This window comes from Neovison vison, chromosome 12 (assembly GCF_020171115.1).
Source record: "Neovison vison isolate M4711 chromosome 12, ASM_NN_V1, whole genome shotgun sequence".
NCBI lineage: Eukaryota > Metazoa > Chordata > Mammalia > Carnivora > Mustelidae > Neogale > Neogale vison.
In genome coordinates this window covers 93144076-93171039 of record NC_058102.1, presented here as the reverse complement: position 1 = coordinate 93171039, position 26964 = coordinate 93144076, and the positions used below count along the sequence as shown (strand labels likewise).

The 26964-nt window shown below is 36.0% G+C and overlaps 1 protein-coding gene and 2 pseudogenes across 6 annotated transcripts in view; 1 reads left to right on the top strand and 2 right to left on the bottom strand.

The window, feature by feature from the left end:
• MON2 (MON2 homolog, regulator of endosome-to-Golgi trafficking) overlaps positions 1 to 26964 on the bottom strand; it is a 108512-nt gene that overhangs the window by 13347 nt on the left and 68201 nt on the right. For 4 of the 6 annotated variants that reach the window (XM_044227693.1, XM_044227694.1, XM_044227697.1 and 1 more), the window contains 8 exons: positions 25433 to 25595; positions 23766 to 24059; positions 19618 to 19816; positions 15761 to 16389; positions 10418 to 10561; positions 9809 to 9826; positions 9392 to 9520; positions 6942 to 7132 (listed from right to left, as the gene is read on the bottom strand). In XM_044227693.1, coding sequence (XP_044083628.1) covers positions 6942 to 7132; positions 9392 to 9520; positions 9809 to 9826; positions 10418 to 10561; positions 15761 to 16389; positions 19618 to 19816; positions 23766 to 24059; positions 25433 to 25595 — 1767 coding nt within the window. The remainder of the gene's footprint in view (positions 1 to 6941; positions 7133 to 9391; positions 9521 to 9808; positions 9827 to 10417; positions 10562 to 15760; positions 16390 to 19617; positions 19817 to 23765; positions 24060 to 25432; positions 25596 to 26964) is intronic. The other 2 variants (XM_044227695.1, XM_044227696.1) reach the window with 1 other exon arrangement.
• Positions 4308 to 4483, bottom strand: LOC122892734 (annotated as a pseudogene).
• On the top strand, positions 22216 to 22786 carry LOC122891771 (annotated as a pseudogene).

Below are 26964 nucleotides of genomic sequence, written 5' to 3'. Positions count from 1 at the left end.
ATGTAGTATTATCCTCATGTAATTGACAGAAGAGGAAACCGAGGCTTTGAATGCTAGTAATATGACAAAGAATGTATTATAAGCAAATGACAAGGTCAGAATTTGACCCTAAACTTCTCTGATGTTTGAGCTTAAATTCTTCTCTTTCATGTTGTAAATGCAAAAATAGTGTTATCATATTTAGGATTAGAGGCATAATGTACACCTTTATATCTAGGGCTATTTTTGCTTTATTTGGTATTATTTGGTTTTTCTGTTTACAAGTATTTTCTATTTACAAGTGTTTCCTATTTACAAGTATTAGAATATACACACAAGTATTAGAATATACACACACACAAATGTACTCTACTATGGTTACCAGATCTTTGCTTGAAGCTATGTTTATTCCAACAAATTACTGAGTACCAAATACTCTGCATTAGGCACTCTACGAGATCCAGCTGTGAACAAGATGGACCCAGTCCCTGTTGCATGAAACGTGCATTTTGGTGTGCAAGTCCTAGACTAACTATAACCTGGTAGTAGGAAACTACAGAAAAAGTTTTAAAGACATGCACCCAAATTTGTACCAATGGTGGGAATTTTATAACCACTACTACTAAAGTAGCTTCACAGAATCTTTCTGTATCTCTAGAGATAAAACTGTTTAATTCTAATTTATAATCAAGTAATGTAAGTGTTAACTGATACAAAAAAATCTGAAGATGGTGGAGGTAACTAAGGATGGGCTGATTAGCAATTTAAAAAAAGTTTATTAGGAAGGGACACTAATAATATTAATGTTATTGGAATCATATAGCAGAAACACTTAAATGGATATATTTTTTAAAGATTTTATTTACTTATTTATTTATTTATTTGACAGGGATCACAAGTACGCAGAGCAGCAGGCAGAGAGAGAAGGGGAAGCAGGCTCCTTGCTGAGCAGAGAGCCCCATGCAGGGCTCTATCCCAGGACCCTGAGATCACGACCTGAGCCGAAGGCAGAGGCTTAACCCACTGAGTCACCCAGGCACCCCATTTAAATGGATCTTTAATATACTTTATAGATACTTTATAATACTTTAAAAGAAGGTAGCACACAAAGTCAGAAACTGAAAAGTTCATTACTCCTTATCCCAGTGATCAATAAAATTGGAAAATTATTTGATTGTGCATAGATTATGTATTTTTTTCTTTAAGATTTTATTTATTTATTTGTCATAGAGAGAGAAGCGAGAGCGAACACAGTTATACAGAGTGGCAGGCAGAGGCAGAGGGAGAAGCAGGCTCCCTGCCAAGCAAGGAGCCCGATGTGGGGCTCGATCCCAGGAGGCTGGGATCATGACCCGAGCTGAAGGCAGCCGCTTAACCAACTGAGCCATCCAGGCATCCCTAGATTACGTATTCTGATCTCAAAACCCAAACTAACTGTTATACTTTAACTTAGAGTTAGTATCCTTTTTTTTTTTTTTTAATTTTATTTTTTTTTTAAAGATTTTATTTATTTATCAGAGAGAGAGAGGGAGAGAGAGCGAGCACAGGCAGACAGAATGGCAGGCAGAGGCAGAGGGGGAAGCAGGCTCCCTGCTGAGCAAGGAGCCCGATGTGGGACTCGATCCCAGGACCCTGGGACCATGACCCGAGCCGAAGGCAGCTGCCCAACCAACTGAGCCACCCAGGCGTCCCTAGAGTTAGTATCCTTACTAAACACTTTGAGCATATAAAAAAACACTGGTTGAATTTTTTAAAAACACTAATGATTAACACAGTTTACCTATAAAGTGTAAGTAGAGACTGTCAGTAATCCAGGCAGAAATGCGCCACATAAGATCTTTAAATTCTCTAAGACTGAGGTTAGTTAGTGATTTTTTAACCCACTGAGCCACCCAGGCACCCAAGTTAGTGATTTTTTAAAAATTATTTTTATGAAACTTTATTTGAAATAAAAGAGCCTTCAAACTGATAAAGTATTATTTGTAATTTCTTTCAGTTCTCTCTGAATGGTACATTAAAAAAATATCTATTGAGATACAATTTCGTATACCATAAATTTCACCTTTTAAAATGTATAATTCAGGGCGCCTGGGTGGCTCAGTGGGTTAAGCCGCTGCCTTTGGCTAGGGCATGATCTCAGGGTCCTGGGATCGAGTCCCGCATCGGGCTCTCTGCTCAGCAGGGAGCCTGCTTCCCTTCCTCTCTCTCTGCCTGCCTCTCTGCCTACTTGTGATCTCTCTCTGTCAAATAAATAAATTTTTTTAAAAATCTTAAAATGTATAATTCAGTCCTTTTTAATATATTCACAAAGTTGTACCACTTTCAATTCTAGAGTATTTTCATCATTCCTGAAGACATTCTGTACTTTTAGCAGTCACTCCTCATTGTCTTCTCCTCCCACCTGTGGCCATTAATCTACTTTGTCTCCATGCATTTGCCTACTCTGGATATACTATATAAACGAGATCATACACTATATGGCTTTTCATCTCTGGTTTCTTTCACTTAGCACAGTATCTTCAAGATTCATCTATATTGTAGCATGCATGCAATGCATGCATGTATTTTATCTCTTTTTATGGCTGAATATTCCATTCTATGGACAGACCACATTTAATTTATCCACTCAACAGCTGATGAACACATTTGCTTTTTTTTTTCATTTTTTAGCTATTATGAAAAATACTGCTATGAACATTAGTGAACAGGTTTTTGTATGAATATGTTTCACCTGATTTCTTTTGGGAACTACTTGGTGATTTTAAACTTAAGGTCCACTGACCACTAATTGTATGAATTCTCACTAGCCCACGTGTATTCTACAAGTTAAATACATTTCTCCTTAAATACTTTAAGGAGGACTGAATGAATTCCTAATAAACCTCAAGTGTCTACCTGATCACAATGTTTATGTTTTTCATCTTTTTTTTTTTTTTAAAGATTTTATTTATTTATTTGACAGAGATCACAAGTAGGCAGAGAGGCAGGCAGAGAGAGAGGAGGAAGCAGGCTCCCTGCTGAGCAGAGAGTCCGATGTGGGACTCGATCCCAGGACCCTGGGATCATGACCTGAGCCGAAAGCAGAGGCTTCAACCCACTGAGCCACCCAGGTGCCCATCTTTAATCATGTATTTTCTTTTTCTCATTTAAAGTATTTACTTATCATAATCCTCAATTATATACAAAGTCCTTGTTTTCTTCTAGCTAATTTTGGTGCCTTTTTTTTTTTTAAGATTTTATTTATTTATTTGACAGATAGAGATCACAAGTAGGCAGAAAGGCAGGCAGAGAGAGAGAGAGGAAAAGCAGGCTTCCCGCAGAGCAGAGAACCCAATACGGGGCTTGATCCCAGCACCCTGCAATCAGGACCCGAGCCAAAGGCAGAGGCTTTAACCCACTGAGCCACCCAGGGGCCCCTTGGTTTTATTTGTATTTCTTTGTTACACTGCCTTGCAAAACAGTTTACAGACCAAAAAGAAGCTAAGAAATATCAGAGAAAGGCATGGTTATTCACAGTCTTAGAGTATATATTAAAGAAGTTAAAGGGTTTATAAATGTTCCAAGATAAAATATACTCAAATATTAGTATTATCTAAAAACCTATGTCTTGTTACTCCAAGCAACATTCTGAAACACCACTATTCAAATATTAATGCTGGGGACGCCAGGGTGGCTCAGTTGGTTAAGCAGCTGCCTTCGGCTCAGGTCATGATCCCAGCGTCCTGGGATCGAGTCCCACATCGGGCTCCTTGCTCGGCGGGAGCCTGCTTCTCCCTCTGCCTCTGCCTGCCTCTCTGTCTACCTGTGCTCTCTCTCCATCTCTCTCTGACAAATAAATAAATAAAATCTTTAAAAAAACCCAAAAAAACAACAAATACTAATGCTGGACTTCAGTTATAGAACAAGTATATATGTGACATAAAACAAAATTTTGTGATTTCCAAAGTAATCAGTTATTTGGAAAACAAAAAACAAAGCCCTCTCATGAAATAAAAATACACATCGTTTTTAAGTTCTCTTCGTGAGCACTGCATTTTTAACTTCAACCAACTAATGAAAGCATTCAATTTGAGCCTTAAAATATTTTTGGACTATGAAATAAAAACTAAACTGGCTTTATCCATTTTAGCTGTTTTCACACTGATGAAAAATTTAAGTGAAAACGTATAAACTAGTGGGACTTCTACAACTAATCAATTCATTTCATTTTATAATTAAGAAAAATGATGCCTACTGAAGGGAAACAACCAGTTTAAGGTCAGCAGAAAGTAAGTGGCAGAGTCCAAAGCAGGTCATGGGTTTCCTGACTCTCTGTATAGGGTAGCAGAAGGCTTAAATCTATAACTAAAATAATCACAACTTAGAATGCTGATTCTGTGTTAATGACAGCAGAATTTAGTGCCTTTATTATTTTCTAGCCATTATAAGCAATTCCAAATTTAATTAGCAATAATCGCGCCTCAGATAAACCTCATTGGCTACGATACTGCCACTGCGCAAAGCTAGCAATTCCAAATTTAGAAGTAAATTTCTACTCCCAGTTATTTAGAGTTTGGGTCTTTAAAACTCTGGTTTGAAATATGGCTGCTTCATGGGAAGGGATATGTATAATATCACTTTCTCTGAAAGAAAAGAAATAACAATAATGAGGGTAATAAAGGTGGTAGCAAGCATTTTTAAAGCACTCATGTGCCAGCTACTACTCTAAGCAGTCACTTTTCTTAGCGACTTAATACTTGGGTGTCTGGGTGGCCAAGTGGATTTCGGCTCAAATCATGATCTCAGGATTGTGAGACAGAGCCTCACTGGGCTTCATGCTGGGCATGGAGCCTGCCTAAGATTCTCTCACCCTTTCCCTCTGCCCTTCCCGCACCTACTCTAAAATAATAAAAATAAAATAAGTGACTTAATACTCTAAGCAGCCACTTAATTTAAGTGACTTAACCCTCATAGTAACCCTATGAGTTAAGTAGCATTATCATTCCTCTTAACAGATGAAAATATCTCAGTTACAAAGTAACTGTTGGGATTTGAATCCAGGTGGCCCTACTCCTGAGGTCAGTGCATTACACTGGCTGCTTCTTAAGCAATATGATTTTTTAACATACCCAATATACTCAAACCTTTATTGTAAGTAGGGCCATTGTTAGGCAAAAGACTCCAATGAAGTTATAGTACAGCTGCATTAACACAAAACGACATGAGATGTACAGTATCTATTATTAGGACTTTGATTTCACTTTCTACTTTCCTGCACAAAAACAAACAAAAATCATTTCATAAAACTGAACTTAATAAGAATATGCAACAAGAAACTTGAGAATAAGTAAGAATAAGTATGACTCAGCCATAGTAAAAGATTCTTTTTTTTTTTTTCCAGATTTTTATTTACATATTTGAGAGAGCAAAAGAGAGAGAGAGACAGAGCACATAAGCAAGGTAAAGGGCAGAGGGAGAAGCAGACTCCCTGCTGAGCAGGGAGCCAGATGAGGGGCTCTGATCCCAAGACTCCAGGATCACGAACTGAATAAAGACAGATACTTAACTGACTGAGCCACCCAGGTACCCCAGGAAAAGAAATTCTTTTTTTTTTCCTTTTTATTTTTTTTTTAAAGATTTTATTTATTTATTTGACAGAGAAAGATCACAAGTAGGCAGAAAGGCAGGCAGAGAGAGAAGAGGGGAAGCAGGCTCCCTGCCGAGCAGAGAGCCCGATGTAGGGCTCGATCCCAGGACCCTGAGATCATGACCTGAGCCTAAGGCAGAGGCTTAACCCACTGAGCCACCCAGGCGCCCTGGAAAAGAAATTCTTTTTTTTTTTTTTTTTTTTGGATTTTATTTTTTTATTTGATAGACAGAGATGACAAGTAGGCAGAGAGACAGGAGGAAGCAGGCTCTCCACGGAGCAGAGAGCCCGATGCGGGGCTCGATCCCAGGACGCTGGGATCATGACCTGAGCCGAAGGCAGAGGCTTAACCCACTGAGCCACCCAGGCGCCCCTGGAAAAGAAATTCTTAAAGAAAAGTTTACTTATTGCTAAAAAACCTGCTCTAAATCTTGTATTGATAAAGCAACATGCATATACAGATAGAGAACTGGGAAAGAAAAAGTATAAATTTCCAAACCTACTTGATTTATACAAATTAACATAGTGATTTTACACAATGGAGTCCACAGAGGAACTCCAATTTTCAGGGTTGAAGATAAAAACATAATTTGTTTCAATATGTTTTGTGAGTCCTTATAATTTTTCTACAAAAACAAAAAGTACACTTGCATTGGTATTCATAACATATCTAGAGATGAGAAATATAAAAGAAAGTAAAACAAAATCTAACCATTTGTGGAAACATAAATTAGAATGTCATTACTTTCAATTTTGAAATACCAGATATGCTTTCACACAGCAGAATTTAAGTTAACCCACAGACAATTCCTCCTTCAAAAAATTCAGTGTGTGTTCCAATTATCCCACTCTCAGTGAGGGGTCAAAAGAGGATCCAGAAGTGCTCAGGTGGATATCATATAGTGAAAATCCCACTCTTCTTTGCCAAACCCAGCATCTTAAAGAGCTGATCATTATCACCACTAATCTTATTTATTATGGTAAAAATACTGATTTTCTGAAATTGTTTTCCTCTTGCAATGTCAAATGGGTAGCAGATTTTAAAAAACAGATCTTCTTAGCTTCATTGAGTCAAAACCTTAATTACGATGCATCCATACAGTCTTATAGATTCCTGTCTTAAAACCCAGAATAGCATGAAAAGCAAAAATCTCCACTTGTTCATGGATACTGTACTAGTGGATAAATGTTTAATCAGCTGTGCTCTGTATATAATGGAACAATCTTAATAATTACTTTGTTAATGAATGATGAGAAATACTGTTTTCAGATCAATTGCAGTTATTATATACTTTTTGAGAGACTATCTTAAAACTATAAAATTGAATAAGCTGACCTTTTGGTAAAGAGAAAGTCTTCAAAAGTATTGGCTAGTTCTGGCCACATACTGTCAAATTTCCCAGAAGAAGCATGCTGCCGGGCAACAGGTAGCCCAATAGAAAGAACTTTGAGAAGAGAAGATACTGCTAATTTCCATGTGCTTTCGGAAGGGCAGGAATATTTCAAACTGAGAGGAACCCTAAGTGTCTGTGAAAATAAAGACAGTTTAAGATATGTATTAATTAAAATATATACACACTTTAATTACTTAAAAAGCTAAAGCAGAGAAAAATAAGGTATTTTCACTTAAAAAGGAGGTTATTCTCTAGAAAGATCAATTTTCAGACATAGTCCTCAAATCTACTGCCTAGAAAGATATTCTGACTCCATTTTATAAACAATGACCTTGAATAAGGAACATTTTGAACTTCAGTTTCTCATCATAAAATACAGTGATCTTATCTCAAAAGTTAAGATAGGAGTAGCAAACTTAAATTTTGCAGGTTCTCTCAACTTAATGTTATTTAATTAGAACATCTTGCCATAGTTTTCCTAGAAGAAAATAATTTGGCTGATGGCGTTCTCACATCTAAGAGAGATCAATATCTTGCTTTTTTCATTATTGCTTAGGTAAACATAACCTAAACCATCAATACTCTGAAGCCTTATGTTTTATCTCTAAAGTTCTTTAAATGTTATGTTCTACTCCAACATTTTTTTTTAAAGATTTTATTTATTTATTTGACAGACAAATCACAAGTAGGCAGAGAGAGAGAGAGAGAGAGAGAGGAGGAAGCAGGCTCCCTGCTGAGCAGAGAGCCTAATGCGGGGCTTTATCCCAGGATCCTGAGATTATGACCTGAGCTGGAGGCAGAGGCTTTAACCCACTGAGCCACCCAGGTGCCCCTCTACTCCAACATTTAAATGTACCTTTTTTTCCATTTCCAAGTTATTACAGTAAAATTCATAATTCAAAAGACAATTTATTAAATCTTTAACCCTTGTGGATACAGGTATAAAGCATCTGAGTTATGTAACTCTAACTTTTGAGGTAGATTGCTATAAACCATTAAAGAACTAATTTGGTAATTCAGAATGAACTCCAAGAGTCATAGTTCTATCCAGCAACTAGAAGACCAGACAGACCAAACTACCACAGTGAGTTGTCTCAGAGCATTATCAATAGTTTCAGCATACAATCAGATCGTTTGCATTAGAGTGAAAATCCTGCTTTTATATAAAAATTCTAGTTAGAGAGCGATAAGGAGTAGAAGAAATACATTTTCACATTTCATGGTTACGGAGGGAATATAAAACTTAATTTCATCACCCTCCACACAATTATTATTAAATACTCACACAGTGAACCATTACCTGTTAGCATGAACTGGGCCTCCACTAAGAGACGATCTGCTTAGCCAAATCTATTTATCCTTTTCCTCTCCCCATGTGCTTTGGGGAAACCTAACTCCACTTCCAGTTGGGAATTTCAGCAATATCATACAATAGGGAAGATAATCAGAAAAAGACATAGGATTTAAAGATTTGATCTTCTAAATTTTAAGTCATTTCTGAAGCCCAATATGAAAGTAAGCCAGCATGCAGTGGGTTGAGGGTGAGCGGTGACTAGGTGAAGGACACAAGCTGTTTACAGTAAAGGAATTTGGAAAAGAAGGAAAGCTGAAAGAGGATGGCCATTTGAGTAGGAAGTAAAGTGAAAGAAAGTTCTAATCTTCTTTCTAAGATATGGTTTATAAGGCTAAAAGGAAAATGAAAGAAAGGAGGAGAAAGAAAGAAAGGAAAAGAGAAAAGGAGAAAAACAAAGAGAAGGATGAGCTTTGGAACAGAGAAAGGTCTTCTTCCTGATGGTTCATATTGGACTGTATTTGTTCAGTAAACAGAAGGCAAGGTTCAGATTTGCCCTTCAAAATACAGGAAAAAAACGAGAAATAAACTTCAGGGGAATCAGACACAATCAACCAGAGATGAGTTTTAAAAATGGCTGTCCATAAACTAGGGGACTGGCTTAAAAACAAAATACAGATGATCAGTTAAATTGAGGCACTGTGAATTTCTCTCTGAATGCTCATCAACCTTGAAGTATGAGAAGTATTGTCCTAAGAAACAGGATCCTTCATTGACTTGTGGCATAATTTAAGAACTGTAAAAAATCTAATGCATACTTATTTTAAAATATTTTTCATTAAAAAATTTTTTTTCATACTGGGAATGGCTTCCTAAATACTATCCATGAATGATGGAGAAAAGTATAAATAATAATATAAATAGTTTTCCATTTATCTCTCTCTGTCTCTCTCTCTATATATGTTATACCTATATACCATATATACCTATATACCATATATATATATATATACACCATATATATATATATGTTATTACCTAAAGAGTAATTTCAGTAATAGTGTCTTCATCAAAAAATAGAAATTAAAAAGAAAAAGGTACCTTAATAATATTCTGGAGTACTTTCTCATTCACAACTGCTTTGTGACAGGCTGTTTTCTGGTATAAATCCACAACTACTTCTAAAGACCTTTCAGCAAACGGTACATAATTCAAGGCTACCCATTCCGCCTAAAAAGTAATATTTTCACATGGAGTTAAAAATAAATGAGATTAAATTAAATCATATTGCTTTCAAAGAGAAACCTTCTTTGTCTTAAAGTTCAGTCCTTGGTTTTAGGCTGCATTATATCACATGCAAAGTTTTCAAACAGACACGTACTTCACGAAAGAATTTTCAGCCAGGTAAAAATTAAAACTATCAAAAAAAAAGGACAGAGAGCATTCTATCAAGAAATGGGAAAGATGTACTTTACTTTTTGCCAATAGGTTAGGACAATTTCAGGAAATTTAACTCACCGGTGCAAATAGTTGGATCTATTGTGATTCCATTGTGTTGCAAGACAAATAGAATGAGAAAAGTTAATACACATTAAAACTACTTTTCGGACCATGTAAAATTTTAATTTATGTTGAGTGAACAAAATCAGCCTGTGCATGCACTCCGAAATTTACTTTTCCCCTAGGCCAAAATTTTCAAGCTACGGCTATAAAAATCTTTTAGGTAAAATCCAACTAAATTTCACACCAGCAGAGGACAACTTATTTAGTACACACGGATTTCTTCATTTTGCATTGCAGCTATTTATTTTAGACAAGATTAGGCTTAGGGATTTAGAAGCCATTTTGTAATGGGATGGGGCAGTCAAGAAAGGAACTTTGAAGAAAAATGTAACATGAAAAGCCAAACTATCTAGAGAACTATTTGGGAAAGGAAAGTCATAAACAAGGAAAAAAAGAACACAGAAAAGGTTTTTCCAAATAGTGTTTCTTTACAGCTTAAACTATTAACAGACACATGAAAGTTTATTTGTACATGAAAAATTTCTGAGATACTTTAAGTCCTTAAGTAGAACTGTTTACAAGCCATGAAATCTTATGGAGAAAATACAACTTAAAGCACATTACCTGATTATATTTTGCATTTGCAATGTGCTTTGTTTCCAGCTGTCCATACTGTGGAGGTTTACAGGAAAATTCCACAAATGCCAGTAACTGGTCAAATATGGCTGGATACATTATTTGCATGTTTTCTGGCCCCACACAGATGGCCTATAAAAGCAAAAATATGAACAGTAGAATGCATAACCTGAACTCTAGTTAAGTTCTTCACTGTATACACGTTTAACCAAATAATCTTAAAAACTGTCCTATTTTATGTAAGTATTCTATAATCTTTTATAAGCCCTGAAGGACATAGCTATTACAAGTTATTTTAAACTATTATTGAATACAGTAAAAGCTCAATGTGTTAATCAGCTAAAGAAATGCTTTTTAATAGAAAGTGTGATTTATTACTTAAAAGACTGGAAAAAGGGCAAGTACTTGGAGAGGAATCCCAGGCAGTCCTGAGTTTCTACGATCGGATCACTTATTCAGTAATACAGCAACTAGACCATCAAGAATACTTCACTGATGGGACGCCTGGGTGGCTCAGTTGGTTAAGCGGCTGCCTTCGGCTCGGGTCATGGTCCCAGGGTCCTGGGATCGAGTCCCACATCGGGCTCCTTGCTCAGCAGGGAGCCTGCTTCCCCCTCTGCCTCTGCCTGTCATTCTGTCTGCCTGTGCTCGCTCTCTCTCCCTCTCTCTCTCTGATAGATAAATAAAATCTTTAAAAAAAAAAAAAAGAATACTTCATTTATCAAGATGATATTGACTGATACTGACTTCTATTTTATTTTTTTTACCTTTCAAATAATATGGTTTTTTTTTTTCAGTGTAGCAGTATTCATTATTTTTGCACCACACCCAGTGCTCCATGCAATCCGTGCCCTCTCCAATACCCACCACCTGGTTCCCCCAACCTCCCACGCCCCCGCCCCTTCAAAACCCTCAGATTGTTTTCCAGAGTCCATAGTCTCTCATGGTTCACCCCCCCTTCCAATTTCCCTCAACTCCCTTCTCCTATTTAAGTGACAGTATCAGTTCATTGAAATGACAGCTGATTTCTGCACTATGCTTAGTCTTCTGACTTTAACAAATAATCATGTGTATTGTAGTTGGCAAAATAAGTCATGTATGAAAATCTGTTTCTAAAAGAAATGTAGGGATGCCTGGGTGGCTCAGTGGGTTAAAGCCTCTGCCTTTGGCTCAGGTCATGATCCCAGGGTCCTGGGATCAAGCCCTGCATTGGGCTCTCTGCTCAGCAGGGAGCCTGCTTCCTCCTCTCTCTCTGCTTGCCTCTCTGCCTCCTTGTGATCTCTGTGTGTCAAATAAATAAATAAAATCTTTTTTAAAATATTATTTAAAAAAATAAAAGAAATGTATATGTTAATTTTTCAACAGTATACATTTAATGTCTTATGTTCTGAATATACAGACTTGGTTTAAAACAAGAATATTTTTAAAAATTAACAGAAATTAAATCTACTGCTATAAGCAATTTGATAAAGAGTAAAATGTGTATCCTGACACTGCAGATTTTAATTACTTCAGATATGCTGAAAGCACCTAAAATAAACCTTACATTTTCATTTTTTTCTAGCCACAAATGTGTTTTCTCCTCTCACCCTTTCACATATTTTAGTGTTTCTTTTTCTCTGTGGGAAAAATATTTAATGATATTATTTACATAATGTCTAAAATATATTTGTGGTTTACAAAACAAAAAGCATGGTCATTCTACACTTTAGGTACCCTCAAAGTACTAAATCAAAATTCAAAGCATTTCAATTTTTTTTTCAAAGCATTTCAAATTTTTAAGGAATTTCTTTAAAAAGATGTATACATTTAAGTTTTTCTGCAATCCATGGCTTTTTAAACCTGTCAGATAATATATTAATTTTATTTTCCCTGAGAGAAGATATAACCATTTAGTTACTATGTTACCATTGAGTTCTAAAAAACAGTCTTGAAATATAAAGTAGATAAGCAAAATGCTGCCATGACTAAGTTAGATCATCTTGTAATTACAATGTAAAAAAGTAGAATAAAGATATCTAATACTATCTTTCAATATTTGGTTATTTTTCTTAGTAACAGTAAATGGAGGACTTGAATACCTTAAAAAAAATTCACTCTACTGACTGCTTCTGTTAAGTTTCACTTTCTTCTTTATTAACCTCTTGTTGAGTCTTAACTCTTAGGAGTAAACAAGCAGTAATTAGGAAAAGAAATAATTACACCAAGTAGCTACTTAATTTTCAATGACTAAAAAAGAGAGAAAAGCCTGTGTGGTTACCTTAGAAAACTAAGTATTACAATTTCTCTGGAAATATCTTAGCACCAAATGAAGACTGTGATTATATACTTTGATTTTCAGTGGCTCTTTATAAAAAGAAAAACATACTATAGTGCTATACTTGACTTAATAAGCAATTCTGAGATCTTAAGATGCATAATATGGAACTGACATTTTTTTAAAAACAAATCCCATCTAAGAAAAAGTTATTATTGGTTTTTCTTCAGTATTCTTAAGTTTGCATATCAGAGAAAAACTATAGTATGAACCTGATAACAGATTTTAGTCCAAAAGTTAAGAATCAGTCAGCAATCTAGACATGTCCTATGTCCTATTATTCCAGTTTGAAAATACATGTGGAACAAGAACAGAAAATGGACATCCAACCTCTGACATGGTTCAAGGTTTCTCTTATTAAGTCCTTCAACAGTAATTCCTTCAGCACCTGTATATATTAAGACTTCCTTGCCCTCTCCCCTCATATACTAAGACCCTTGACAGGGAACTTGAAGACAGTAACAGCTAACATTTAGTTTAACTGTGTCAGGCATTTAGAAAATGCCTTAAGCAAATCCCATTTGATAAAAAGAAAGTTTTAGATCTATTATTTTCATATTTTATAGATTAAGAAGCTGATAATTAAAGAGATCCCAAACCTTGACCCATTGAGTAGCAGGCAAGGCTTCATTGCACAACTCCAAGGGCACCATCCACACATAATGTGATGGTGTTTCCTGGAGTACTACTCTGACAGCCTTGATGACGGAGGCAGATACAGTACCCAGCCATCTGACTTTAGGAAGTTCAGCAATAAATAAGACAGATGCAGTCACCCGATCTCAGAACTTAGGTAAAACAAATCATCAAATTCTCATCTCCCAGAAATGTCAAAATATCTTGGCCCCAAAAATAAATAAATAAATAAATCAGCATGCATAACTAGGTCAATTTGGTGGGAACTAGTGATTTAAAAACCAAGAGAAAACCATGACCCTGAAGCCCTGAACTATGTAAGGGTAAACATAAAATCAAAAATGAGTTTTTATGAAGGAAATGATCTTTAATCAATAAAATGTTTTGTTGGATAGCTTATTAATTTAAGGATAAAGTCCCCAAATAAGTAAATTTTGCTGTGAAAAAATTTTCTGACACCAATGGGAGAAAATACAGAAACACTTTTACTGATAATGAAGTATGCTAATTTTTTCTATTAGGAAAAATTAAAGACACCACATGGTTGACTCATATTCAAGTACTATGAAATATCATTTAGATAATCACAGAAGTAATAAATGTTAGCGTGAAAACTAATAACACAAAATGGTATCAACTGATATAAATGAACAGCAGCAAAACTTCCTAAGTTTCAGACTGAAGGTATGTATATACTGTTTTCAAAGCCAGTAAAAGCTCAGAACAAATTCCTAGTAGTTGGAATAAATGATTGTTTGTTCTGTCATTGCTAAAGCAAAGTTTTTAAAAATAAAATTATGTACTTTTTTTCTTGAAAAGAATTTTGGAGGTTTGTTTCTTCTTTGTTTATAAAAACCTATGTCAAATATCTGAATGAGAGTTCTAGATTACAGACATCCTATAAGGCCTGTGTTTTGCTCTGCTTTATGACAGAGTAACTTTTCAGTTTCCTCCAGGCCACTCCATAACCAACCTATATGCATGGTCAATCAAGGGGGACCAAGTAGGTACTGACAGGCTACTTTTATTTCTACACTGAAAATAAAATAGCTATTCTGATTTCAACTGTTGAAAGCCCATATCCCTAAAATAAAGTTTTCTAAATGTCAAATTCTCTTAAATTTTAAGTTTCTACACAATTTTTCTTTATACAGTGTAACTAGGCTAAAGAGATCAAAGGAATTACTGCTCAGCTGGATTTCCTCCAGAGCCAGTGAAAAGGTATTATGGTGTAACAGAAACCGCTACTTTTACTGTGAAAGTTTTCATCATTCCAGCTGGATATAATGCAATCAATCAGTTAATTAGAAAACATGACTTGCAGTATGCGAAGCTGATCAACCATGTGTAATCAGAATTCTGTTCCATTCTAATTTTGTTAGAATGTCATAGCAACTTTGTTGGAATTGCTGGCTCCTCAGTAGACATTTTTCTGTTTAGCATTTTCGTTATTGTGAATTACGCAATTATCTTGATAGTTTAAAGAATTCTTTGATTTTGATCTGGTCGTGCCTGCTAATTGGGATTTACTCAATGATTTCTAGGTCAATTGTTTATTTTTTAGCTGTTTGGTTTTTAATTTTTTATTTAAATTCAATAATTAGCATATAATGTATCACTGCTTTCAGAGGTAGAGGTCAGTGATTCTTCAGTTTTATATAATACCCAGTACTCCTTAATAACTTTTTTTTTTTTATGTATTTATTTGACAGAGAGAAATCACAAGTAGATGGAGAGGCAGGCAGAGAGAGGGAAGCAGGCTCCCTGCTGAGCAGAGAGCCCGATGCGGGACTCGATCCCAGGACCCTGAGATCATGACCTGAGCCGAAGGCAGCGGCTTAACCCACTGAGCCACCCAGGCGCCCTCCTTAATAACTTCTTTGCAGTAACAAAACACTCATAGGTAAGATACATCTTTTTAAAATTTCCATGAGGAAAATTTATAAATTTATTCTTACTTACTTTTTTAAAATATAGGCTCCCAACAATTCCAGAGCTAAATGAAAAAAATATATATATGATCCCACACCTTATTAATTTTCTAATTATATAAGTATTTTCTAACATTGTTATTAAGAAAAGTATATCCTCTTATGAAGGACTGCATGATCAAACCAAAAATGTTGGTGAGAGGAAACAAGAGGATACATACAGTTTCTGAAAGATTCTCAAAACAAACCTGAATCACTTTTTCAGATACATCAGAAAACCCAATGTTTTTAAAATAACTGGATGTTTACAATCCTGAATTTACACAATGTATACATATACGACAGTCTTGATGATCCAGATTTCATCTCAAAAAACGTATAGCAAACTAAATAACTGCCAGCAAACCACATGCATTATTGTTTAGACAGTCACTAAAATTCTATTACCTTTTGGAGAACATCTAAAGCTGTAAGCACGGCTTCCTGTAAACTTGTCAAAACGGCTTCCGTGTAAGATGGAAGAATGAAAGGGGACGCATCCGAACTTATTGGCACTGACACAGCACTGTGCAATATGACTCCCAGCTTTTGCAAGTCATCCATGTTGAAACCAGTTTTTATGTGTTGGTAGAGAGCGGGAAATATCTGAATTAAAGCTGTAAGGAAAGGCTGACTGGGAATGAAAGTCAGTTTGTCAAAAGTAACAGGAGGCTTAGTGCTTTCCGATCCAATTCTATACCAGGTACTCCATGCAGCCCACCAGAGATTCAAATCTTCAAGCTCATCAGTAACTACTGGTGGCTCAGAGCTATTGTATCTTCCCAGTCTGTCTCCAATGGAATCTGTTCTTACAAATGGTCTGCTCAGGCCAGGGCCTGATATGGACCCTAGAAGGACAGGCACAGGTACATTAACTGCAGGTGGCGTCTCAGGCTTATCTGAGTCTCTGACAGGGGACACAATCTGTAAAATTTCCTGGAAGCTTTTCAGTGCAGCCAGAGACACTTCATTGTTTTTGCTGAGTGCTGCTGACTGTATATGGTCAAGAAGAACATCCCATGCTCTTGAAAAATCTCCTGTATTAGGAAGAGAAGAACAAAATCTATCAAAGCAGTCAAGATTTCTCTTACTAGTCAAGATGTCTCTTACTATTACACACTTTAGAATGTTTGTTTTATTCTCCTACTCTAATTCCTATACACTAGGAAAATATTCTTAGGTATTAAGGTACAAACCATGTGCATTAAAATCAATGAAATCCAAAAATCCAGTAAAAACTTTTTTTAAATATAGGAACAAAGAGCAACACAAAGAGGACAATGAATATATCATCAATGTTTCAGTCTTAAATACAGAACTCTACAAATGTACATACACATGTTTACAATATTTCCTGGTATTTCTGCCTAAGAAGAATGGAATAAAAACTTAAGAGGGTAAAAACAAAAGCTTTTAAATAACAACTTTGATCTATCCATCTATCTCTATTAATGTTAAAATCTTAAGATGTTCTCATTCTTAAAAATATTGGAAAAGTTACAAATTATTACTGAATAATATATTCTTATAGGTCTAAATGTTTAAAATAAACTATGCTATGCTATACTCATAAAATCTTAGTGCTACACTTTTTCATATTTACATAACTTACAGTTGCAGGGTTTTCCTTCCTTTTTTTTTGTTTTTTTGTTGTAGAGTTTTCTTAAAACATTTATTTCCAATTACAAGGAGTCACCAGGAGAAAAGGTACCATAAAGAACAGACTGCTTTTTAGAATGAGTCTAAATTTCTTCCTCTCATAGGAAACTGAGTCTGCTGATCCACCATCAGCAGAGCATGGGCTGAGTGGTAGTTATTGGTTTCTGCTGATCAACCCAATCTCTTTTTCTACTCCTATGACCAAGTAAGCACATTTATATTGAAGCTTTTATAGAAACATGCAGTTTTTCCTATGAAGCCCAGCAAAAATGACCTTGTTCCTCTAGCAATCTAGCCTAATGGCTTTTAATACCATGGATTATTACCAATATACTTGCACTTTTTTTGTAACGATTTTTTATTTTATTCATTTGAGAGAAAAAGAGCAAGCAAGCAAGAGCACAAGCAGGCAGGAGGGTTAGAAGGAGAGGGAGAAGCAGACTCCCTGCTGAGCAGGGTGCCTAAAAAGGGGCTCAATCCCAGGATCCCAGGATTATGACCTGAACCAAAGGCAGACACTTAAAAGCAATTGAGCCACCCACGCGCCCCACATACTTGCATTTAAATAACACCAAAATCAGAAGAACAGGTATTTTCCAAAGTAGGATGACATACGTAGGCTATGAAAACTTAAATAAGGTTTAAACTCACTTCCCAAAGGCTATAAACAACTAAATTTTTAAAGAGGAGATGAACCCATACGCCTAAAGAAGCATTCAGTTAGTAGGAAAGCTCGAAGTAGACCTGCAATAAAACAATAGGTACTATTCTGCCCAAACAGGACAAAATATAATACCTCACCAGCTACACGGCTCTTCCTCTCCACTCTTTTTTATTAAAAATTGAGGTATAATTTATATACAATTGAAAACAGATTTTTTTCTTGTTAAACTATTCAGAGTTTTGACATATTACATCTAAAAACTATCAAAACAGCTAAACAAAACTTCTGTCTTTTGCCATCCTAGTCAGATTTAAGATTTTAGTCAGATGAAAAAATAATTTACGAACCAGAACGGTGACTTAATCTCAGAATATTTCATATAATCAGGGGAAAAACCCTGGAATTCCTTTACTAATTTATGTCTAGAAAAAAGTCCTCTTTCTAAAAGACCAGGTATAATTATATATTATACATGGTTATGTTAAACATATGAACATTCTAAGATAATAAAAAACATTTTCTAATCTTCGAATTATAAAAACATTATCAAAGCTACACAAAATGTCTTGTGTCTTCATTTTTTAAAAAACTAGATCTTTATCTATTAGGTTTTAGCTTTCAAAATAAAGTAATAATCATGGAAGTATTAAAAATGATGCTTATTTGGGGCACCTGAATGGCTCAGTGGGTTAAGCCTCTGCCTTTAGCTCAGGTCATGATCTCAGGGTCCTGGGATCGAGCCCCTCATCAGGCTCTCTGCTCAGCAGGGAGCCTGCTTCCCGCCCCCAGCCCCACCTGCCTCTCTGCCTACCTGTGATCTCTGTCAAATAAATAAATAAAATATTTTTTAAAATGATGCTTATTTTGTCAAAACTCAGCAAATGTGCACTTAAGACCAGTACATTTCATTTTCTATAAATTTTACACAAAAGCTAAAAACTATGATTTTTACGTATGTATTATTATTAGGCTTTAGGAATGCAAAATGGATCAGACACTATGGGTTATTCTGGGAAAAAAAAGGAAAAATGCATGAAGAACACTACACAAAAATGATGATGAAAAGAATAAATACACTCATGCCTTAACAGAAACAGGAACAAAGGGCGCCTGGGTGGCTCAGCTGTTTAAGCGAATGCCTTTGGCTCAAGTCATGATCCTGGAGTCCCAGGATCGAGTCCCACATCAGACTCCCTGCGGGGAGTCTGCTCTCCCACTGACCTCTCTCCTCTCATGCTTTCTCTCAAATAAATAAAATCTTAAAAAAAAAGAAAAAAACAGGAACAAAAAAGCTAAATATAGAATAGTAACTTGTAAAAATGCAAGACTCTGTAGGACATGCTCATAATTAAGCAAAAAAAATTTTCGTTCTGTTCATTTTTCTCTACCACCACCATCACTACCATCAGAAGTGAAGGTACAATCCACACTGGGTTTCTTAATCTTAGTACTATTGACCTGTACAACTGCCTGTAAAACTCTTCGCATTTCGTCTTACTATTGCCTGATGAACATACTACTCACCCCTCAGATCTCCTTGCTAAAATACTGCTTTCTTAGGGAAGCCTACCTAGATCGCAGAGGCCAAGTCAATTACGTAGTAGAAGCTTACAAAGCACCACTCCTTTGTAACATTTATCACTGTAGTAAGTCTGCATTTATGTAATTATAGTTACTCCCTCAGGCACAAGATACCAAGGATGCTGTGTATTTTACTCATCACTGTATCCCCTAGCCCATATGAGTTACATTACATGTTTTCTCAACAAGATGAATGAAAACATGTATAGCTCACCCCACACATACACAAAGACTGGCAGTTAAGATTGACTATTCTTGGCAAGTAGCATTGTACATAAATTTTTTAAAGATCTTTTATATTTTCCAAATTTCCTTTAACATGAATTACTTATATAACCAGGGGGAAAATGTATATATATACCTAAAGGTTGCAGTAAATATCTTCTGGTGTTAAAGATTCTTGCTACTCCGGCCAATGTTAAAACCCATGTCTCTGCCCACTGCTTCTCTGCTGTGTCCCTTGAATGATGAATGAGAATATTGCCACCTCCAGACTCAATCTTTTCTTTGTCTGCAGTGGTAGAAGACTCCCGAACTCGGTCCAATAGATGAAAGAGAACCTGAATATTTATAAAAATGAACAGAAAAATAACATAGCTTAAGTAATAGCATAGCAGTTAGAAACTGTCACAAGAAATTATACCTGACAGATCAATCCCGAATACTAGAAAAATTTTAACAGTAGATATACTGTATTATCTTTAAAGTTATGGAATATGAAAAAAAAATTTTAAGATTTTATTTGTCAGAGAGAGAGAGAGATAGCACACAAGTAGAAGGAACAGTAGGCAGAGGGAGAAGCAGACTCCCTAATGAGCAAGGAGACTAATGTGGGACTTGATCCCAGGACCCTGGGATCATGACCTGAGCCAAAGGCAGATGCTTAACCCACTGAACCACCCAGGCATCCTAGAATATGAAAAACTTTAAAATTGGATAGAATATTTTCTAAGACTTATTGATTTGGGGTATCAATAGAGTATCTATGGGGTAATATGTAAGAAGGGAATGAAGCTAAGAAGTCCAGGCAAAAAATAAATTATGGAAGACATCTGTAGAGAGATTATAACTGAAGATTCAAGACTACATGAAGGTGCTTCAAAAAAATCAAGCAAGGGAACTTCTGGCTGGTTCAGTCCATAGAGCACATGACTCTTGAACTCGGAGTCACGAGTTCAAGCCCCACATTGGGCACGGAGCCTACATTAAAAAGAAGGCACCTGGGTGGCTCAGTTGGTTAAGCGACTGCCTTTGGCTCAGGTGATGATCCTGGGGTTCCAGGATCGAGTCCCACATCAGGCTCCCTGCTTGGCAGGGAGTCTGCTTCTCCCTCTGACCCTCCCCCTTCTCATGCTCTTTCTCTCTCTCTCACACTCTCTCTGACTCTCACATAAAGAAATAAAACCTTAAAAAAATAATAAAATAAAAATAAAAAAATAAAAAGTAGAAGAAAGAAAAAAATCAAGCAGGAAGTGTTTGGGACTTGAAGAGTAGATTCAGGGGAAGGAACTGAAGAAAAATTTTTTAAAAATTGGAAAGACAAGCAGAAGCATTCTGTGAAACAGAATCCAAGGGAAGAGAAATTTCAAGGAGAAAATAATCAAGTGGAAGATGCTACAAAAAAATAAAAGTGAGTAGGGTAAGAACTGAATTAAGTTGAAAATCTTGGCAATTAGAAGACCACCTATAGCCTAAGAACAATTTCCGTGGTTCTCAAATTATGGTCTCAGAACCAACAGCATTAGCATCACACAGGCAATTCATAGACATGCAATTTTCAGACCCCAAGCCAGGGCAGCTCAGAAAAATCAGAAATTCTGGGAGGCAGGGGCTGGTGGCTCAGCAATCTGGACTTGAGCAAGTCCTCTAGGTGATTCTGTTACTTTAAGGTTTAAAAGACTCTGAAATAGAATAATCTGGAAATATATTAAAGGGTCAGGAGAACGCAGGGAAGGTAAGGAAAGAAAAAAAGAATCACTGACAACCAGGCAGCAAGATTAAAAATTAAGCTGTTTAAAAGGAAAATAGGAATCAGAAAGTATCATTTTGTTTTTTTAAACAGTTAAGGAAGGCTTAAGCATGTTTGTGATCTGAAGAGGAGGAGCCAGTAGATGGAGTTGAAACAGAATACACAGGACCGAGAAGGGATTTTAATTATTTTTATTAGTGGATATGAATTATTAATTTTTAAGAAGACATTTTAGAATATTTTTATTAAACTGAAGACAAATTGTTAAATACAACTAAGATTTACTATGCAGCCTATTGTCAAACACTGATCTCAGAAACTCACAAAAGTGGTGAAATGACAGATTTAAAAAAATTTTTTTTTAAAGATTTTATTTATTTATATGACAGAGGGCACAAGCAGGCAGAGAGGCAGGCAGAAAGAGAGGGGGAAGCAGGCTCCCTGCTGAGCAGAGAGCCCCATGCAGGGCTCGATCCCAGACCCCAGAGATATGACCTGAGCCGAAGGCAGAGGCTTAACCCTCTGAGCCACCCAGGTACCCCAATAAATACATTTTTATTAAAATAGAATACATGGAACAAAAATGGAGAGCTTTCAGCAAAGAAGGGATGCTCACTAATGAGTTGTTGGCTTTGTAAAAAGTTTTTAAAGTTTTTAAAAAATATGTATTTATCTTAAGAGAAAGAGTATACCTGCACACAGCCGGGGGAAGGGCAGAGGGAGAGGGAGGGACAGGATTCAAAGCAAACTCCATGCTGAGTATAGGGCCCAAAACACAGGACCCAATCTCAGAACTGTGAGATCATAACCTGAGCCGAAATCAAGAGTCGATGCCCAACCAACTGTGCCACCCAGGCATCCCCTAGAAAGTTTTTAAAAAGAGGACAAGAAAGAAAAATAAAGGGGTGCCTGCCTGGCTCAGTTAGTATAGCAAGTGACTTCTGGTCTCAGGACTGTGAGTTTGCGCCCCATGTTGGATATAGAGATTACTTAAAAATAAAATATTAAGCGCGGAGTCCATCGGCAATGGCCTCTAACTTTAAGAAGGCAAGCATGGCATCGTCTGCCCAGCGAAAAAGGATGAGTCCTAAGCCAGAGCTCACTGAAGAGCAGAAGCAGGAAATCAGGGAAGCTTTTGACCTCTTTGATGCGGATGGGACTGGGACCATAGATGTTAAGGAACTTAAGGTGGCGATGAGGGCTCTGGGCTTTGAACCCAAGAAAGAAGAGATCAAGAAAATGATAAGTGAAATTGATAAGGAAGGGACGGGAAAAATGAACTTCAGTTACTTTTTGACACTCAAAAAGTCAAAAAGTGATGACTCAGAAAATGTCTGAAAAAGATACCAAAGAAGAAATTTTGAAAACCTTCAAGCTCTTCGATGATGATGAAACTGGGAAGATATCATTCAAAAATCTAAAGCGCGTGGCCAAGGAGTTGGGTGAGAACCTCACCGATGAGGAGTTGCAGGAAATGATCGATGAGGCTGATCGAGATGGAGATGGAGAAGTCAACGAGCAGGAGTTCCTGCCCATCATGAAAAAGACCAGCCTTTACTGAGATCAGTCTTTTCTTTTCATATTGTGTGAAACCTGGGTTTTGAGAACATAAACTATTTTCTCCTACTCACCTCCCTGTATGACTTCAGTAACAATCTTGGATCTCTTTTAGGTACCTGAAAGTGTTCTTTGACATTTAAGTTCTTTGTAAGGTGATCTGCTGATTGCTTCAATTCCTCAGAGCAGAACAAGAGCACATTAGGGTGGTGAAAAGGGTCTTAAAGCTTTCACCCACCTGCACTCCTGCCTTTTAATCACCTCACTCGTTCATGCATTTCCACACTGATGCCACCACAGAATGACTTCTTAGACAAGCACATGTTGTACCCATGCCACCAGAAGCAAGGGGCATCTCCTTGATGTTTCTAGTTATAACTGACAGCTGAGTACAGCTTTCTCTTTTATAAAACCCAGTGAACCTACTCACGTGCATTTGGATGTGTATTTGTGCTATTTGTTTTGTCTTAAAAATAAAGCCTTTCTTATTTAAAAAAATAATAATAATAAAATAAATAAAATAAAATATTAAAAAACAAAGAAAGGCAAGAGGAAAAAAAAAGAAAGAAAATGAAATTGTATATTTAATGAACAAATATACAGAATTTACCAATTAGAGGTTACTTCTGTTTGGTGATCCTAAAAGTAAATTCACTACTGTTGATATTCTTTTATTTACAAAATTCTCAATTGGTTACATTTAAATTACATGGTTCTGGGGAAACAGGAAGCAAAAAGGGAAAGGCAAAGGCAGAAATCAGAGACAGACAGTAAGAGATGAAGACAGAAAAAGAGAGAATAGGCTTTCAGTATGTAATTTATTCTGGGTGAGATACAACTTAAAGTATGACAAAACTAACATTCTGTATTGTCAAAAGCACAAACGCCTGGAAATTCTTCTTCAAAAATTAATAGGTACAAGAATAATTGAAAAATTTAAAAATCTGTGTCAAAAGCTAGTAACTCAAGCTAATCCACAGTACCTTCCAAATAACAGTGTGCCACGTTGAGTGCTGTAGTAAAGTTCCATGTGCACCAATTGTTGAAAACAGAGTTTGTCCTGCACTTTTCCTCACAGCAGGACGGGGGTCCACACATAGTTCACCCAATTTTGCGTAAAGACACAACCACAAGCAATCAAATGGTGGTGCAGGATGGAAAGGCCGATTTAAAACAACTCCTTTCTCTTCTGCCTGCTTTTGCTGTGCTGCCTCTTCTTTATTTAATTCTTTTTCAATAGTTTCTCCTCTTTGGAAAAAATAATCTGAAATATTCCACTAAAAAGCAAAGTATAAAAACTCCATTCACTCACAGATTTTATTTTGAACACAAAAATACATATGCAACACACGGTTGCTTTACCTTTCAGAATAAAACTTTTAAAAGCCACTTCAGTAATTTCTTTTCTAGTAAAACAGATCTGAAAACGTCTCTGTCACATGTCTCCATCTGATCTCAGGAGAATTTGGGGAAACAAGCATGGGCTAACGTGAATATTTTCAAACATTTTTATTATGAAACATTTCAATAACATAGAAAAATGGGGAAAATATATCAATATACTGATATACAGAAAGCCAGGTATTAACATTCTGTCATATTTACTTCATTCCACTAGATAAGGGGTTTAAAAAAATAACCATAATGCCATTATGACACCACAAAAATCATTAACAATTCCTTAATATCATTTAATGGCATTTTATAATTTCATAAGAATAATTACTAGATCCAAATATATCTTGTGACTTCATTCTCAACCACAGTATGTGGTGTATGAATTAATGAGAATTATGCCAATGATAAAAATGTGACCATAAAGATACAGGAGGTGACACCTAGCAGTAATTTAATCAACACCGAACTACTCTTTGGGAACAATTCTATACACATGCTTATTTTCTTTCCTATAATTACCTATTTAATAGTAACTTATCTTACTTATAAGGGTATTTAAGTTTGACTTTTAAAACTTCTGACTTATAATAAACATTAAAAAGAGTCAAAATAATCTCTTTAAATACATTTATATTGGGAACAGCTTTCTATTTGTTTACTTATATAATATTAATAATATCCTAGCTTAGATTTTACTTTCTACATTAAAGATGAGTAAAATGAGGCTCAAGATGTCAATAATTAAACAAGAGGCACACAGAATTAAAATACAAGTATATCTGCTTCCACAGTCAAAGCTCTTCCATTAACATATGCCTTCTAAGAACTAATAAAGCAGCACTGACAAACTATAGGACTGTGTATATAGCAAAGCCCTACGTATATAGCAAAGCCTTTTACTGGAGCTTTATTTACTAAATAAGTAGTATATGGAAATGTTGCTACTGAAACAATATTAAAAATCAGTTAATCTTTACACAAGCATACATACTACTGTTTACTAAATCCTCTCACAACAAACCTTTTAAAGCTAAATTTTAGCTCAATATATGAAAATTATTCCAAATATTCTATTAATGAAGTAATTCTTAAGTTGTATCATTTAACCCTTCATGCAAAATAAAAGTTTATTACTTAAAAGTCATTTGAACAACCCCTCTAAAGCCAAAAGCCAATTCTCTTAGTATTCACTCTGAATAGCATAACAGTGATTTCTAAATTATCTGATCACAAGAAAGGCAGCAATACTTACCAATAAACCTATTGAAGTCAAACTAATATTAAGTTCTTGGTTATGAAGTCCAAAGCTACCTGCAACATCTACAACAATCTGCAGGCATGTACAAGGCATTGTTGGTAGAAAATCCGTCACAACCAACTGAAGACACTGGAATGCAGTTCGTATCAAGGATTCTCTGAAAAAAATGGAAAAAAAATTATACTCGTGCACTTAAAGGAAATGTAAGTAAAAATACACACCTTACACTAATTTTAACCAAGTTAAATTCTATTTTAAAAATTGAACAAGAAAATCTTCCTAATATAGGTCATATAGTATTTCAGTATTTACATAAATGTAAAAGAGAAACACACACTTGAAAAAATTAACAAATAAAAATAAAGAATTTCGTATCAACTAGCCAAACAAAACTTAGACATTAATGAGAAAAGGAAACTGGCCACAGCTCCTTTCTCACCACTATATCCCCAATGCCTAGCATGGTGCCTAGCACATGCAAATACACACAATTTACTCACTGAATGAAAATTAGTTCCTCATTCTTTTATATCTATATCTTTTTTTTCTTTCTTTTTTTTTTTTAAAGATTTTATTAATTTATTTGACAGAGAGAGATCACAAGCTGGCAGAGAGGCAGGCAGAGAGAGAGAGAGGAGGAAGCAGGCTCCCTGCTGAGCAGAGAGCCCGATGCGGGCCTCGATCCCAGGACCCTGAGATCATGACCTGAGCCGAAGGCAGCGGCTTAACCCACTGAGCCACCCAGGCGCCCATATCTATATCTTTTTTTTATAAATTTTTTTAAAGATTTTATGTATTTATTTGACAGAGAGAGATCACAAGTAAGCAGAGAGGCAAGCAGAGAGAGAGGAAGGGAAGCAGGCTCCCTGCCAAGCAGAGAGCCCAATGCGGGACTCGATCCCAGGATCCTGAGATCATGACCTGAGCCGAAGGCAGCGGCGTAACCCACTGAGCCACCCAGGCGCCCTTATATCTATATCTTATTTAGAATTCTACATCTAGTCTGTAAAATAAAAGTGTACATTTTGAATTTCAAATGAAGAGAATAAGAAGTAACTGATTTTAGAGAGAAATTCTAGTGGTGAAATATAATGAAATGAATTATAACAGCTAATGCTTATTTTTTCTTAAAGATTTTATTTATTTAGAGAGAGAAAAAGAAAGAGAGTGCACTCAGGCAAGGGGAAGGAGGAGAAGCAGACTCCAAGCTGAAGCAGGGCTTGATCTCACAGCCCTGAGACTGTAACCAAAGTGGAAATCACTCGGATGCCCAATGAACCGAGCCACCCCAGGCAACCCAATAGCTAAAACTTATTATTGAGTGTTTGTTATGTCATGCACTTCCTAAGTGTTCTACATGTACTAATTAATTTCATCCTACAACGATGTCCTATTTTATAACCGCACTGTAGACTGGAAGAAGAAAAATACTTAAGCTTGATTTAAGCCATGGCTGATTTCTTTCCACCTTAATCATCTCAGTATTTTGTAGTATTTAAGAAAATTTAGGGCACCTGGGTGGCTCA